Raw genomic sequence first — 15,009 nt, forward strand, 5'->3', positions numbered from 1 at the left:
GATGAGGATGGTTTGATGAGGATGGGTTGATTGGGAAAACAGGATGAGATGGGGGCCGGTAGAGGTCGCTCACCGGGATAGACTTCATAGAGCATGTGAGGATGTGTAGTACAATGTACATGTATGTGTAGTAGTTCATCTCACAATCTCTCATACTTTGCACTGCCTTAAAGGTCATCATGCCATATAGAAACCATATATTTTGAGTTTTCATATTAGTGCAAACTTGTACAAGAATCATAGACCCTGTTTACAGTGCGAGGCTCAGTGTAAACGCGCAAAAGGCCAAATGTGGGGCCAAAATTGGCTGCGCATTTGGCCATGCACGCTCAGGAGGTGGTCTCAGCCGCGGCCGAGCCCGGCCTTTTCTCGGTGTAAACGCAAACTGGGCCAAATGCGCGGCCAATTTTAGTCTGGCCTCCAAACCCTCTGCTCGTACTATTTCGCTATTCAGGATATTAACCCCCTCAACGTCGAAAACTAGTATAGTTTATGGTGGTTTTGTCCTGCAAAGGATTCTTCCTTTGAACAGCAAAGGTCTTTGCCCGAATGGTGACTTCGTCGCCACGGAATCTAGTTGGCAAAGGGTCTGAAAATCAGACTATACCAAATTGCGTTTGTTTACAAGCAGAGCGCCACTACGACAAAATATTGAAAGGCTTGAATTAAAAGCGCGGCCGAGCCCAGCAGTGTAAACGGACAAAATTGCGGGGCTTGGCCCCGCAAAAGTTGAGGCTGGGCTCAGCCCAGCCCCGCACTGTAAACGGGGTCCAAGTACATTGTAATTACGTACACTGTACATGTTTTATGTATGTACAAATGTGTACCATCTGTATGTTGAATGTTAGGAAAAAAACTTTGAAACTGTATACATACATAGCAGTGTTTGATGTCACACATTGATTGAACAAGATTCAGGGATACAGTTTACAATGAATTTGACATTAAAATGTGTGCATTTGTAAATTGTATGCTTTCTTCAAAACAATACATGTACAATGTAATCATGTGGGCAATTCCACGGTAACTAGGACACAGGTGCCAAAAATTCAAAATGATATTTGTTTCAAACACCATACATTTTCAGACAGTACTTGAGTTGAAGTTTTAAGAATCATTATGTTTTTCAATAAAAGTGGCCATTTTGATTTTCAAAATGGCTGCCAAAATATGCCTATAACTCAATGGTGAAAAGAGTGGATTGTGGCATAACTTACTCTATGTATATCCACTTTATTAGTACTCTAAACAACAATCTTTTATATGTATGCAGTTACCAGAGAAGTCTTTTACCACACGATAGAAAAAAAAGCCGGTTGCTTTAAAGAATTTGCTAAAAACTTTTAATTACTTTGACAATGATGGATGTAACGTCAGTTACCAAAAACAAGGAGTTTTTAACCCTATTCATCAAAGAAAGTGAGCTTTATGATGTAACTTGGGATTTCTAATGTATGCCCATATGCCTTCATTTCAATACCAGAAATAAGGATACTTGGCATACTGGAGAGTCAAACTGATCACTACAAACTGTGTAACGTCAGTTACCGAAACGTCATACACGAGTATGTAACGTCAGTTACCATGACAATAATTATAACTGAGGCAAAATTTTTGACTCTTGGCCATTTTAGTACATCTGGGAAGTCAACTTACAACAAAGAGCAGCAATCCCTGTCATAGGGAATGATGTCATTACCATGGCATGTCCATGGATATATTTTTTTCATTTTATTTTATTTCTAAATTTATTTATTCACTCATTTACCATGATTATCTTTTTTTTTTGTGCGGGGGGGGGGGGGGGGCTTGAGCTTTCAATTTTTGATTCAGCACAAGTGTAAGGCTAAATCATCTGGAAGTTTAGTTTGCCACATGCAGTATATGCACGCAAATTAGTACATTCCCAGTCCTACGGGATGATAAAGCTACCAAAGTTTGTAGGCCTAATCAGTGACATGATTGTTTGTTTTTTATAGAAAAGGTGGTTAACATGCAAACTTGTGCACAGCTTTATACCAACAGTTACAATCTTCACCAATGTTTGCTTTTGCCAGCATTTTTCTTTTTTTTTTCTGGAAACTTAATAGTCAAGTTTCCACCTCAAGGCAAATGCACAAACAGATATTTCTTCTCTTGCACTTAAATGTGTGGTGTAGTTAACATGGCGCATCTGTATTATGGTACGTAAGGCATGTACTCATTACTGTTTGAAACTTAACACTGATGTTGCTCAAAGTGAGAGGGGATTCTAGGGTTAAAAAAATTGTTCATACAGTGTGTATTTGTTGATTACTTTGTTCTATTCATGCAGGGACATTATACAATACATGATAATTATGAACAGGAAGATTTTTTTTTTAAATCTTAGAATTCTTTCGTTGCAAAGTCCAATTTCTTGGTATCTGGAATGTATTTGCAAGCCGTGATATATCAGTGTAAAGGAAAAGAAAAACAGTTGAATTACTTCAAGCAAGGAATAAACCAATAATGCTCTTTTGACCAAAAAAGCATTTATTTTTCTTCTTCACAGAGAAATATTAAAAGTGCTACACTTTTCATTTGTGACCGTGCACCTCAAAACGAACATAAAGTCGCACACACTGATTTTGCGTGAGGACTGAAAATAAGTGAAACGGGTCAACCTAGCCGAACTTGACTTTTTCATATTTTCTGAAAGAGCGGGTCTTCTTTTACATTATGCTAAAATTTGGTATCATAAAACGGGCAGGAAAGTGTGTTTTTTAGCAGTTTATCTCAAACATTTTTGGTAGAATAGTGTGGTTATGTGTGTCTTTAGAATCCTTTTTTCATTTCTGAAAAACCTTGTCCACACTCTTCACTTTCAACACTAGTAACTTTTGAAAGGATAGGGCTACTGCTTTGAAAGTTGGCATTGATTATGGACAGAATGTGTTAATGAGGCATGCTCAATTTCAGTTCAATCTAATAATCCCTTCATTGTTGTTACTCTGGTGGTTTACTTCCTGTTTTTTGTCCCATTCATCGCACAGCCAGCACGGTTTAGTAAAGATTAAGCGCTTGAATAGACACTGTACTTCAGAGCCTCTTTTCTCAGTTCACACTTTTGCTGAGTTTGTGCTTTCTTTCCAATATTTAGATAGGTTAGGAGAGTCCATTTGATTTGAGTTATACATCATTTTAAAGCATAAAGTCTGCTCTTTCAGAATATGGTCTTAACTTAAAATTCATGTCTGGCGACTTTTTGTTTGTTTTGAGGTGCACTGTCACATTTAAATCAATTGATGATGGAGACCTTTTTTTTTTATTTATGGCCCTAACAACGCCTTGAAGGAGGAGTAAAATAAAGAAAAGAAGAAGAAATATATCACAATACATTTCATACATATTTATGCATATTTATGAGTTGATAAGTGTGTTTTCCCCATGACCTGAAATTTTTTTGATATTTTTTCAAGCACAAAAATATCCATGTTTTGTGTAGTTTGGTACTGCAAGGTATTATGGGTGGAGCACTCTAGATATAAAAACTTTCCTGTTCAATAAATAAAACAAACAAACAAACAAAAAACCCTTTTAGTCATGTCAATATACATGTATTTATACTTGGAACTGCTTAATCTATTAATGGCTCTGTGTAATCATAAATGTTGAATTAGAATTCAATCTTCAGACAAATGTCGAGAAATATCCTCTTGTGCATTTACTTTTGATATTTTTGACCAACTGTGCTATGCCATGGGGGGGGGGGGGGGTTGCCCCCAAAGTGCCCAACCCATTTGTGTCTTTAGATTTTGTTTTAATTTGTTGCTAAGTAGTTGCCTGGGATTGTTACTGGTATATTGCAGCAGTATAATAACCTGTTAAATAAATTAGTTGTCTGTAAACCCCATGGCAAAGTATGTGTAACGTCAGTTACGTAACGTCAGTTACTGACATGTTTACCTTTAAGTTTTCATAGAACACAAAGAAAATGGACAAATGTTTCATTTCATTTGTGTATTTATGACTGATGAACCAAGGTATGACTCTATATCAAACAAATCATTCTGAATGGTCAGAATTATGAAAAATCACAAAGCTATTCCCAATCATGATTTTTCATGTGTAAACCCTATGGCAAATGTAAGCGTAACGTCAGTTACGTAACGTCAGTTACCGTCATGCCTTCACTGAAACTGGCATGGTGCTAAAAGGAGACAACTAAAGTGCACATTATTTTGCACACCTGTTCCTAAGAACCTAAGTGTATAGCCATATTAAACACATAAAGGTTAAAAGTCAGGGACATGAGATATTTCCATTTAAATCTACACCATAATTTCCCATGTCCTTTTTCCGTAACGTCAGTTACCGACACATTTTCACTTGCTATGTGATAAGAAATGCAGTTTGAGAGAAAAACTTTCCACCTATTTCTTCATTCTCATTAACTTATTCATCAATGCCAATTGCAAGCCCCAGGTGCTTTCATTCACAAAACTACAAGGTAAACAATTTCATGAAAATCCTTACGCGTAACGTCAGTTACCGTGGAATTGCCCATGTGCTTTTAATATCGTATCCTACCCTACATACATGTACACTGTATGTAAGTTTTTAAAAAATACAAGTTATAATCATGTTCATTGATTTTAATTGAAGATTTGCAGTGCTCAGCATTTGGCGAATTAAACTCATCCTCCAATTTATATATGTATTAGTACACAAATGTAGGTATTGCTTGTCCAAACTGGAAGGACTGAAATTCTCCTATGTCATATTGTCTTCTTATTCACTCTACAAATGTACAAATTGTATTCTTCATCCTGTCATGAAACAAATGGTACATGTAGATTGTATTATGCTGATGGGACCTGTAAATGGAGTTTCCTCCATCACAAATTATGCAAAGTGTGGGTATGAATGTAATTTTGTAGGGCTGGATGCTTTTACAGTAATCTATAATAGTGTACTGTAAAAGTGGATATTTTCGTGTGACTAAGTTTTTGTGCTCAGCCGGGTAAGAAGAGTTTCGCATGTTTTTAATTTCGCAGAATCAAGACATTAACCACTTGGACAAAAGGCAAGCAATAATATTCGCTTGCTTTTATTTTCACGCTAGTTTCTGGCTGCGCGAAATGTACAAAAATTTCAACACCTTGTGTACCACTACAGTACATTGTACATGTACCTTCTGTGCAACTGTATGCATGTGTGTAGATAGAGTAACAAACTTGTCTGCTTTTGCAGGCAGACCTACAGACAAACAATACGATGTACAATGTGTGATATCCACAGGATGCAATAGATTCTTGCATCATACTTACAGTTTGTACATTTTATTTGGATACATTTGATACGAGTGTTGCATCCTCTGTAGATTTCTGCAGCTAATACTGGATGCTTGTCTTGTAAAAGTCTTTAAAGAACTCTTACACAGGCATAAACTGCTGTTTCGTCCTGGTCGATTTATGATGAAGACATGTCTTGGTCTTTTATTCTATTTCATACCAAGCATATATCATGAGGATTAGTATTGCTTCTCATACCAACCATGCCATGACAATGATAACATCCGGAGTAGGTCCAGTGCTGATGATCGATTCATGATTATTACATTCCTAGCATTGTACTGTCATATTAATATCATCATTACGTAATTATGAGGGTATTATCAAATTAGTTAAATTATCATTTATCGTTTGTTTCTTTCTGTCTTTCTAACCCCAGGCTGCCAGGCTGGTCGATGACTACTGCGTGTGTCACCTGGCGACCGGCGACATGCTGCGTGCCGTCGTCGCGTCCGGCTCCGAGCTGGGCAAGAAGGTGAAGGGGGTCCTGGACAGTGGCAAACTGGTCAGTGACCAGCTGGTCGTTGACATGATTGACAGCAAGCTGGACAGCCCCGAGTGCAAGAATGGTTTCCTGCTGGACGGCTTCCCCAGGACGGTCGTCCAGGCAGAAAAGGTAAAACTTTGCATTGTGGTGCTGGTCAAAACATAGGGAAGCCTCATTTACTGTGAGGTCACTCGGACTGTGATTTTACCTTCCTTTAAGCCAGTACCTCATCGTAAACATTCCTAAAAAGAGACCAGCTACTTGCACTGTTGGAAAATTGCGAAAGCTGAATTCACCTTGTCAGAAGTGGTGCCTCATCTAAAGCCAGCTCATTATGATGTGATTTCTCTGTCATCAAAATCCATCCTGTATTCAGGTTGACTGCCGGGAAATTGTCTGACAAATGGAGTCAACTTTGAAGCAAGGTGTTCTGTTTGCTGTTTTTGACAGTCCGCTTCAAATTGTTGGAAAGTAGTGATAACTGCAAGTGTAATATTAGTGGTGACTTTCATAGGGCAGAGATTGTACTTTGCCCTATTTCATAACAAAAAAGACAATTTTTTATAACATCGTGTGCAAATTATCCAGTTGCAGAATTAGGAGGTAATGGCAGCTGTGTCTTATCTAGTTTGCAAAGTGTGTTTGCAACAGTTGGTGGAAGTGTATGAAATGCAAATATTCACAGACCAAAGCTCAATGACTCTACTTTATTAACTGCAAATTCTTAAGAGGCTGTACTGTAAAAGTGGATATTTTTGGGGTGAGTAATATTTTGCACTCTGCCAAGTTAAATGAAAATGAGTATCAGAATGACATTTACCAGCTGTATGACACTTACAGTACAGGTTGTATGACCCCTCAGCCAAACAAATTCAGCCGAGCATTCTTTTTGATTGAAAAAAAAAACAAAACAGAAAAGCAAGTCAAAAAGCCAAATATCATATAGCTCCTGTATGAAATGATAAGCTGTGTCAGAGTAATTCCATATCTAAGCACTCTTATGATGTGACTGTGTCCCTTCTTTATTAGCTTGACGAGCTGCTCGAAAAGAGGAAAACCAAACTGGACGCCGTTATCGAGTTCGGCATCGACGACTCGCTGCTGGTGGAGCGGATCTGCGGACGCCTCTTCCACAAGCCCAGCGGGAGGTCTTACCACACCAAGTTCAACCCACCCAAGGAACACATGAAGGATGATGTGAGTTTGGTTTTATTTAGTTTTGTTTTTTTCTTTACTGTTCTTTCTGATAGGCAGTTACACTGTACTCCCGGTGTAATGATCTGTAAGATAAATCTAAATAATGTGTTTGTTAGAAATTGATGTCCAAAGTCTTTAATACATGTATCTGTACAAATGTATGTTCTGTAGCAGTTTTAGTTTTGTGATTTCAGTGAATCAACAGATGACTGATCCTGAGAAATAAAACAAAGTTACCCTAGATATTGCCCAGCAACACAACTGATATAAGAGATTGAATAGGGCTTGACTCTATAAACTTCTTTATCTCATGGCCTCGTTGGGCTACTAGAAGCTTTAGATTTGAAAATTACATTTTGGTGGCCCAAAATAAAAGGAAACAATCCATTTTTTTATCTTAGTTGCCTGATCGGGCCACCAAAATGGAAATTTGATGGCCCATATCAATTTTTAGTGGCCCCATGCCACGGGCCCACCGCTTATGTAGGTGTGTGAAGTTTAGATGGTAAAAGATCACTTATAACTTTTATGACCGGACGTGTCAACAAAGCTATTTATTTTGTATCTTCTTGTATTGCCCCATCATATTAACATAGTATGTTCTTTTTTTATCAGATTTGCAAATTATACTTTAGTGTTGATAAGCATGTGGTGTTAGAACTAACAGAGTATGCAGTTAATTTGTTTGTTTGTTGGTGCGTGCTATTGATATGATAACGAAATTTTGAGCATATTTGGGGAAGACAAGTAAAAATTTGAATCGTTTGAAAATGCTTCCGTAGTCATGGTAGCTATCAAATTTGCTGATGATTCTTTCCAGGAGGCAACTATTCGTTATATTCCTGTGTTTCCCTGTCCTTGCATAAGAAATTGATAATTTTTTGTCACTGATTTGATTTTGAACTTACTTTAAATAGATAACAGGAGAGCCCTTGGTTCGCCGTGGTGACGACAATGAGGAAACGTTGAAGACACGACTGGAGGCGTACCACCGACAGACCGCGCCCCTCGTGGACTACTATTCCAAGCAGAGCCTCCACACCCGCATTGACGCTTCCAAGTCTTTCGACGCCGTCTACGCCAGCGTCCAGGCTGTCTTTAAGAAGGTCCAGAAGGACAGAGTTGTATTCGTCTGATTACTGAGTCATATTTTTTTTTCTTTCCCTTTTTTTTAATTTTTAAATCTGAGTAGATTGAGCAGAACATATATTTTTGCGACTTAACTCATAGTTGATAAACTTGAACGATCATAACAGGGCAAGCCCTGTGATTGTGTGGGAAACTTTTGTGTGTGTAAAACAAAGGTTCTCCATCTACTGTATACACCATATATTTCACGAATTGCATGCCATTCGTAATTTGTGAATTTAAAAACATGTGCAAAGGTTTGATCCCAGCATGCGTGTGTGACGTGTATGCATTCATTTCCCCGTTCAGGACCGTACCTCCAAGATCGCAAATTTAACCACTCACGAAATTGTCAGGAAGTCGGGATTTGTGAGAAATTAGACTCGTGAAGTGTATGGTGTATACAATAGTGCATCGCACTGAGATATTGTTGAACTCACTGGGATGTTTGTGTCAATAATAAATGGAAATAAGTAGACTCTTGAGAAGGGGAACTATATCATACAGACTGTATGTGGACAATTGTTTGGAGGTTAAACTCAGTTACAGCATTGTGACTGTGATTGAGTGGTTCAAATTAAGATCTTGAGTGCCGAAAGGGTGTGTGAGCTGATGGATGGAAAATGTTTGGTGATTATAATGCAATGATTCAATAAGCTAAATTATACAAACATGAATATGCCTGTGCAGGGAATCAAATATATCTACAAAATGTATATAATTCTGCCTTGGTGTATCAAATCCTCTAGGACTGTCACATCAGTGCTTAGGAATGTAATATTTTAATCATTGTTCATTTTGGGTCACTATTTTTCCATCATTTGATCAGTGATCAAAATAGTCATCTTCACAGCTATTGTTTTCAAAAATATTTAATCTTGTCACGCTCATTTGTTGATTGTTTTGTGATGCTTGGTGGCACGGTCCTATAAATGCCCCCCAAAGCTATTAAACTGTAATGATTAAATGTTGCTTCATTTTGTTTTGTGCTGTCACCCATGCCAAAGTTCATGCTAAAGCTATATCACAGCTCCAAATGTATGTCAGTATTTTTACACAGAGAATATATTATACAGTGGTGTGTCCTGGTGTTCTTATAATTTGCCGGGTCTTGTGATATTGATTCTTACTAGAATGGCAACTTCTTGTGGCAACAGCTAATCAGGAAGCAGGATTTTTGTTGTTACCATGACACGTTACCACGGCGTTTGCCACTGTGGCAAGAGTTGCTATCATGTCAACTTCTTTGTGTTGAATATGGAGTCCAGGTGTAAGCAGGAATGAGCCTCAAAAGGCTTCTTGCATTTGTGAAACTGAGTTGCTTGCTTTTCTATGAACATATTGAAGATGTAACAGCATTTTAATTGTGCTGTTGAAAGGCTCTACACAAAATCTGTATGGTTATTTATTAAATTGTTATTCTTTCTTTTCGTTTGTTTGGTAGCTTGTGGGAATTATGTACTATGTAAAGCAAATTTTTGATGGTTTGGGTTTAAAAAGAAAAGAACTCTAAAAACATATGTAAAGTTTTAATAGTACTACATTATATATCTCGAAATCTGCCAAGCATAATCATCTTCATATCGTATTCTGTAGATAAATGCACACACACACACACACAAACAAGCATGCAAATGGGCAAGCTAATTGTGTTCATGTGTATTGAAGTCATTCAATATGCGTCAAATAACCCCTCGGCAGTGTGTTACGTGTCAGTGTCTTTAAGCACCATTCTTCTCTTTGAAAAGAGAAGTTGGACCACTTCAATATTCACCTTTTTGTTTTGATTTCTGTAGTTTCTGAAGAAATAGCATGGTTGTCACTTACTTGTAATTGTAATGTGGGACGTAAATTAATCCCAAATGCAATGTAAATGTCTTGTGTGTGCTGTACTTATGGTTATCAGCAGGAGAAAGGAGCTGTATTTTTCTTTAAAATTCTAGTGTTATTTACCTGACCTGTAGATCAGGAGACTTGGACATGTGAGAATTAAAAGCAATATTAATTGCAAATTTGGTATACATACTTTGTAAACTGATGTAGCCAACTTGAGGATGGGGGTTTCATTTTCATTAAATGTTTTAATAGTAGTGTGCAAATGATTTTGGTTTTTCCAACCAAGTTAATATCTGAACTGGTGACCCATTGGCAAGCCATGTTAGTCAAGAAAGACACGTCAGAAGGTACAATGCAAATCAAGGACGTCAAGACCAGGGGTTAGGGGGCTACAGACCCACCCCCACTCAGACTTTTGGGAGCTCTTTGAAAAAAAAGTCTACCCCAACCTGAATTTTAGTAATACATGTACTGATGTATTGCCTGATTTGTGAAATTCAGGGGATTTGTGTAGGACAGAAACAAGAATTTGCAGTGTCCCAGTTCAGCCATTTTGATACCCTGCTGATGTCTGGAAAAAAATGATTTTGTTCAGATAGTGATGGATGTGTGATGTAATCACAGTTTACATGTGTTTGTAAAATATCAGAATAGTTCTTTGTTTGTTTGTTTGTTTGTTTTCTAGTGGTGTGAATGGACACATGTATTTTCCTTCTGTTGTGTGTTGTTCTGCATGGTGACTTCTTCTTCTTCTGTCTCATTCATAATGAGCACACATCACACTCTTGTAACAATGAGAGTAGACACAACATATCTTATGTATTTCCTACCCTACAAGATCTCTATTTCAAAGTATGAATTCATTTTGCTTTAGAATTGCTCTACAGCTTCACATTCATACATGAATAAAGATGTTATCAGGGAAGACCTACAATAGTGTTATATCTTGCAGAATTTTCTAGTCCTGTGGACTGGGTAGTAGAGTGTTCCAATAAACTCGAGGGGAAAATGGAAAACTGGCTGTCCCTTGTCTTTGATCTTTGTTGCTTTCATTTGTGAGGACAATATGCATGTCTTTTGTTTTTGTTGTTGGTGTGTTTGTTTTTATAATTGAGCCTTTAGCCACAAAAATTGAACGAGAAAACTAAGAAAATGTAAAAGCATCACTGACCACTGTAAAAGTGGATATTTTTGCATTAGTAATTTTTCACGCTCTGCCGAGTAAGACGAATGTTGCTTGTTTTTTTTTTTAATTCTGCGGAATATTGGCAAAATATTGGCGTGGGTTAATTTTTGGGCTAGTTTCTGGCCACGCAAAATGCGCAAAAATTTCCACTTTTACAGTACGTTTTCAGAGAAAAGTGATACATGTAGCTGTATTGGTCTCTTTCGACCACATCATATGCAAATACTGTATTGTAGGAATGTCATCACATTCAACTGTCACACTGATCATACACAAAAAACAATTTATACTGGAAGTACATGTAAATTATTTTGTTAATTATTTACAACTACATCCCCTTCACCCATAGCAGTTATAATAACAGGGGGCTTACCTCATTAAACAAGGATCTAAAAATAATGGCAATTCCATTGTTATGGCAGGTTTCTCACTCTATCATGGTACTAAAAAAAATAGAAACATAAGACTATAGACCGACAAAACCATGTTATAACAGGGTTGTGTTATATCCGAATTCTAGGGCCCATACTCGGATACAAGGTACTAGCTTATCACATAACGAGGGCATTACGGTGCTGAGAATACAAGATTTTCTCATTTTCATTCAGGTTATGAGATGAAAACTTTTATAAAAATTATTGGAAAAAAATACCTGGGACATGTAGTTCAAGAAGTGTGCAGGTCAAAAAGAAACTTGTGAGGCCTGCTCATTTCCTCAGCTCAATTGCAAACGTATGTACATGTGTATTTGCAATAAAGGTCACTGTTTCGTGAAATCTGAAACTTTCAAATACAGTGCACTCCCGTTATAACGAAATGCTCGGGACCGGCAGTTTTCTTTCGTTATAACGAAATTTCGTTATAACCGAACAAACACAACATACATGTATAACGAAAACTAGGAAGCCACGTATCTATGATATTCTGTTTGTTGAATACTCGTCATACACTGGAAAGCTATGTGAACATTAAAACAAATAGTTAATCAATTTCAGATTATTGTATTACAATAATGCAAGTTCCCCGCGGAAACTCTGCGTGACGCACCAAGCGAACACACCGTGATGTGATGCGTTCACCCATGCAGAGACGCTGTAAATGCCTTGTTCCGCTACATATTTTCGAAAGCGATCCGCATTTCGTTATAATGGAGCACATTTCTTTTGTTTTTCTTTGTCAGTGGTGCTCGGAAAAGACTTCATTATAACGAAAATTTCGCTATAACCGTGTTTGTTATAAGCGAATTTTGTACCATAGACATTAATGGCAATAATTTTGGGACCAGAAGTTTTACTTCGTTGTAACAAAATTTCCTTATAACCGTGTTTGTTGTAACGGGAGTGCACTGTACCACCTTTCATTTGAGATCTTGATGAAACTCCCATCACTGTATATGAATGGAACTGGATGTGTGAGCTGAATCACACCGTCGGCTTTCACTATGTGCAGCCACAGAAGCAAAAACATTCAACTCGGAATCCACAAAAGCAGGATTGCAGGTGAGCATACACAAATACACCAGAAGCTAAAAGTGGCATGTTATCAGAAAAGTGTAGGATTTATTTTCCAATAATCTTCTTTACACTTTGTGTTTAGATATTCCCTGTGTCGGCCAAGTATTCCCCACTTGGCACACAATTATTCTATCAACATACAATACATCGTAAATACATTGCATATCCCACAGTGAATCAGCACAACACATCACAAAATAATACACTGTACATACAGAGCACTCCAGGTATAACAAACACATTTACACCAAAATTTCATGACAATAAAGTGAAAATTCTGAGTCCAAAATGACTACAATTACATACCTTTTTGTTTGGCTGTGTAATGAAATTTTGATATACATGTAGGACAACTGCCAGTCCTAAGGTCCTCATTATAACAGGAGTCTCTTGTACATACAGTGTACATGTACTGTAAAACGAGGAATGTTCACATGCATTTTAATTTCGTGAATGTTGTGATAGCCAAGATTCGCAAAATTAAAATGCACCTGAAGTTCTTGTCTACACTCTACGCATTGAATCTTAGAGGCAACTTGCAAAAATTTTATGCCGCGAAAAAGGCCGTCGGCTCCAATTTGTGAAATTTCATGCCGCGAAAATATAGTGTTTTACAGTATGTATGAATATGGTGCTGAATTGCTGGCATTCGTGGCATCATTTACACAGTGACATTTCTGTTGTTTGCTGTTGTATTGTTTATAATTACAGAGATAATGATTACTAAATTTACAATACTACTCATTTAATAGTATTGCATACAAAGAGGCAAAATATTTCTTTTCCATATATGAGCCATCTGTTCATATGTACATGTAATCGTTCTTGTTGCACAATTTTCAAAAGCCTCTCAGAACCCAAGTTATAAATGACTCTTAACCCTAAGAAGACTGGGGTATTTTGGTAGCTGGAAAGAGTGGGGGGGCTAAAGAACCCCCCTTGAGATCTCGGCCATGGATCGCGCAATCACCGCGAAAATTTGCACAATGGTAGTGTGCGATATAATCTACAAGATCACATAATTAGATATTTCAAAATAGTCTTCTTTTATTCTATATCAATTAATTATGCTAATTTATGCAAAAATCAGACTTTTTGCTATAAATCAGTAAATAAAGTTCCAAAAGTGCAAATTTTTGGTCCAAATACTCTTTTTGGCATTCTCAGCAAATGTACTTGAAAAAAAATTTGGTATCAAAATTAATTTCTTATGTATTTTATTGTTTTACGAATTTCTTATGTATTTCTTTGTGTTTTACCTTTTGTTTTTGTCTTTTTTTCACCAAAATTTTATGTCAGACGTTTTTGAAGAACAATACTGCTAAAACAAATTGAATTTAGCCATTGAGAGTAAAAATAAGCATATTTATATGAACCATGTGAGAAATATCAATTTGCATTCACTTTGTACCCAAAATCACATTTTGGAGCCATTTTCAGTCCAATGTGCACATACATGTACATGTACAAAAAGTTATATACCATAACCATACCCCCGGGCATCACAAATTTAGTGTCAAAATGTGCGGGAAACTCAAAACAAAAACGTCATAGAGCGTCGCGGTGAAAGCAATGCGCGTTGCCGAGAAATCGCACAAAATGTCAAGGGGGGGCCCTTTTAGGCCCCCCCCAGTCTTTTTAGGGTTAAATTTAGAGCACATTTGAAAAGAGGAAATTTCTGTATCTGTCTCCTATTGCTATTTCTTTGCAAAGGTCTATCTGATTTGTGCAGATTCAGTGATTTCAACCAATTCCATTCAATCTTTCTCCTGTTTCCTCAGCTAACTAGAAAGCTAACCTGTCTTTCATCTCTGAAGAATCCGTATTGTATGTGGTAGGCAGAGCCAGCCAGGAATGACAGTCAAATGAATAGACAAACTGGGATTGACGTTTCAATATGCTCGGCATATGAATCAGTTTTGTCCGGACATTAGGAACATGGCAGATGTACAAGTGTGGGTCCATGAAACGGCGCCCTCCTGAATACCCACGTCTGTGTACCTTTTAGCACAGTCATGCAGACTGACCAAATGACAGCTCTTCATGGTTGATGTTGCACTATTGATAGGGAGGGGTGATGGCAAGACGTGTCCACAACCTGGACTGCTCATGGAATAGATTCAAACATTAACCCTCTGGCACCTTCAGGGTCCTTGAGATGTCTTCTGCCCACCAAAACATGCAGCATATTTCTGCATGGTTTAGATTGATAGCTGTGACAATTAACCCCCCCCCCCCTACTTATTTTCACAAATTGCCACACACTGGAGTGCAGTGCTTTCTTCACCAATTGGCCCCAATGACTGGACATTTACTGTCAAAGAATAGAGATTACCTAATCCCCAT

General features: G+C 37.5%; 1 protein-coding gene across 2 annotated transcripts in view; it reads left to right on the forward strand.

Annotated features, from left to right (window-relative positions):
• The window catches only part of LOC139736286 (adenylate kinase 2, mitochondrial-like), a 28,313-nt gene extending 19,499 nt beyond the window's left edge, over nucleotides 1-8,814 (forward strand). For both annotated transcript variants that reach the window (XM_071647017.1, XM_071647018.1), the window contains exons 2-4: nucleotides 5,695-5,931; nucleotides 6,832-6,999; nucleotides 7,917-8,814. In XM_071647017.1, the coding sequence (XP_071503118.1) occupies nucleotides 5,695-5,931; nucleotides 6,832-6,999; nucleotides 7,917-8,135 (624 nt within the window). In that variant the 3' untranslated portion in view covers nucleotides 8,136-8,814. The remainder of the gene's footprint in view (nucleotides 1-5,694; nucleotides 5,932-6,831; nucleotides 7,000-7,916) is intronic.
• Nucleotides 8,815-15,009: the final 6,195 nt, after the last annotated feature.

The sequence above is a fragment of the Diadema antillarum genome, unplaced genomic scaffold, assembly GCF_040938485.1.
Source record: "Diadema antillarum isolate AM-2024a unplaced genomic scaffold, OU_Dant_1.0 seq00000635_RagTag, whole genome shotgun sequence".
In the NCBI taxonomy this organism is placed as follows: domain Eukaryota; kingdom Metazoa; phylum Echinodermata; class Echinoidea; order Diadematoida; family Diadematidae; genus Diadema; species Diadema antillarum.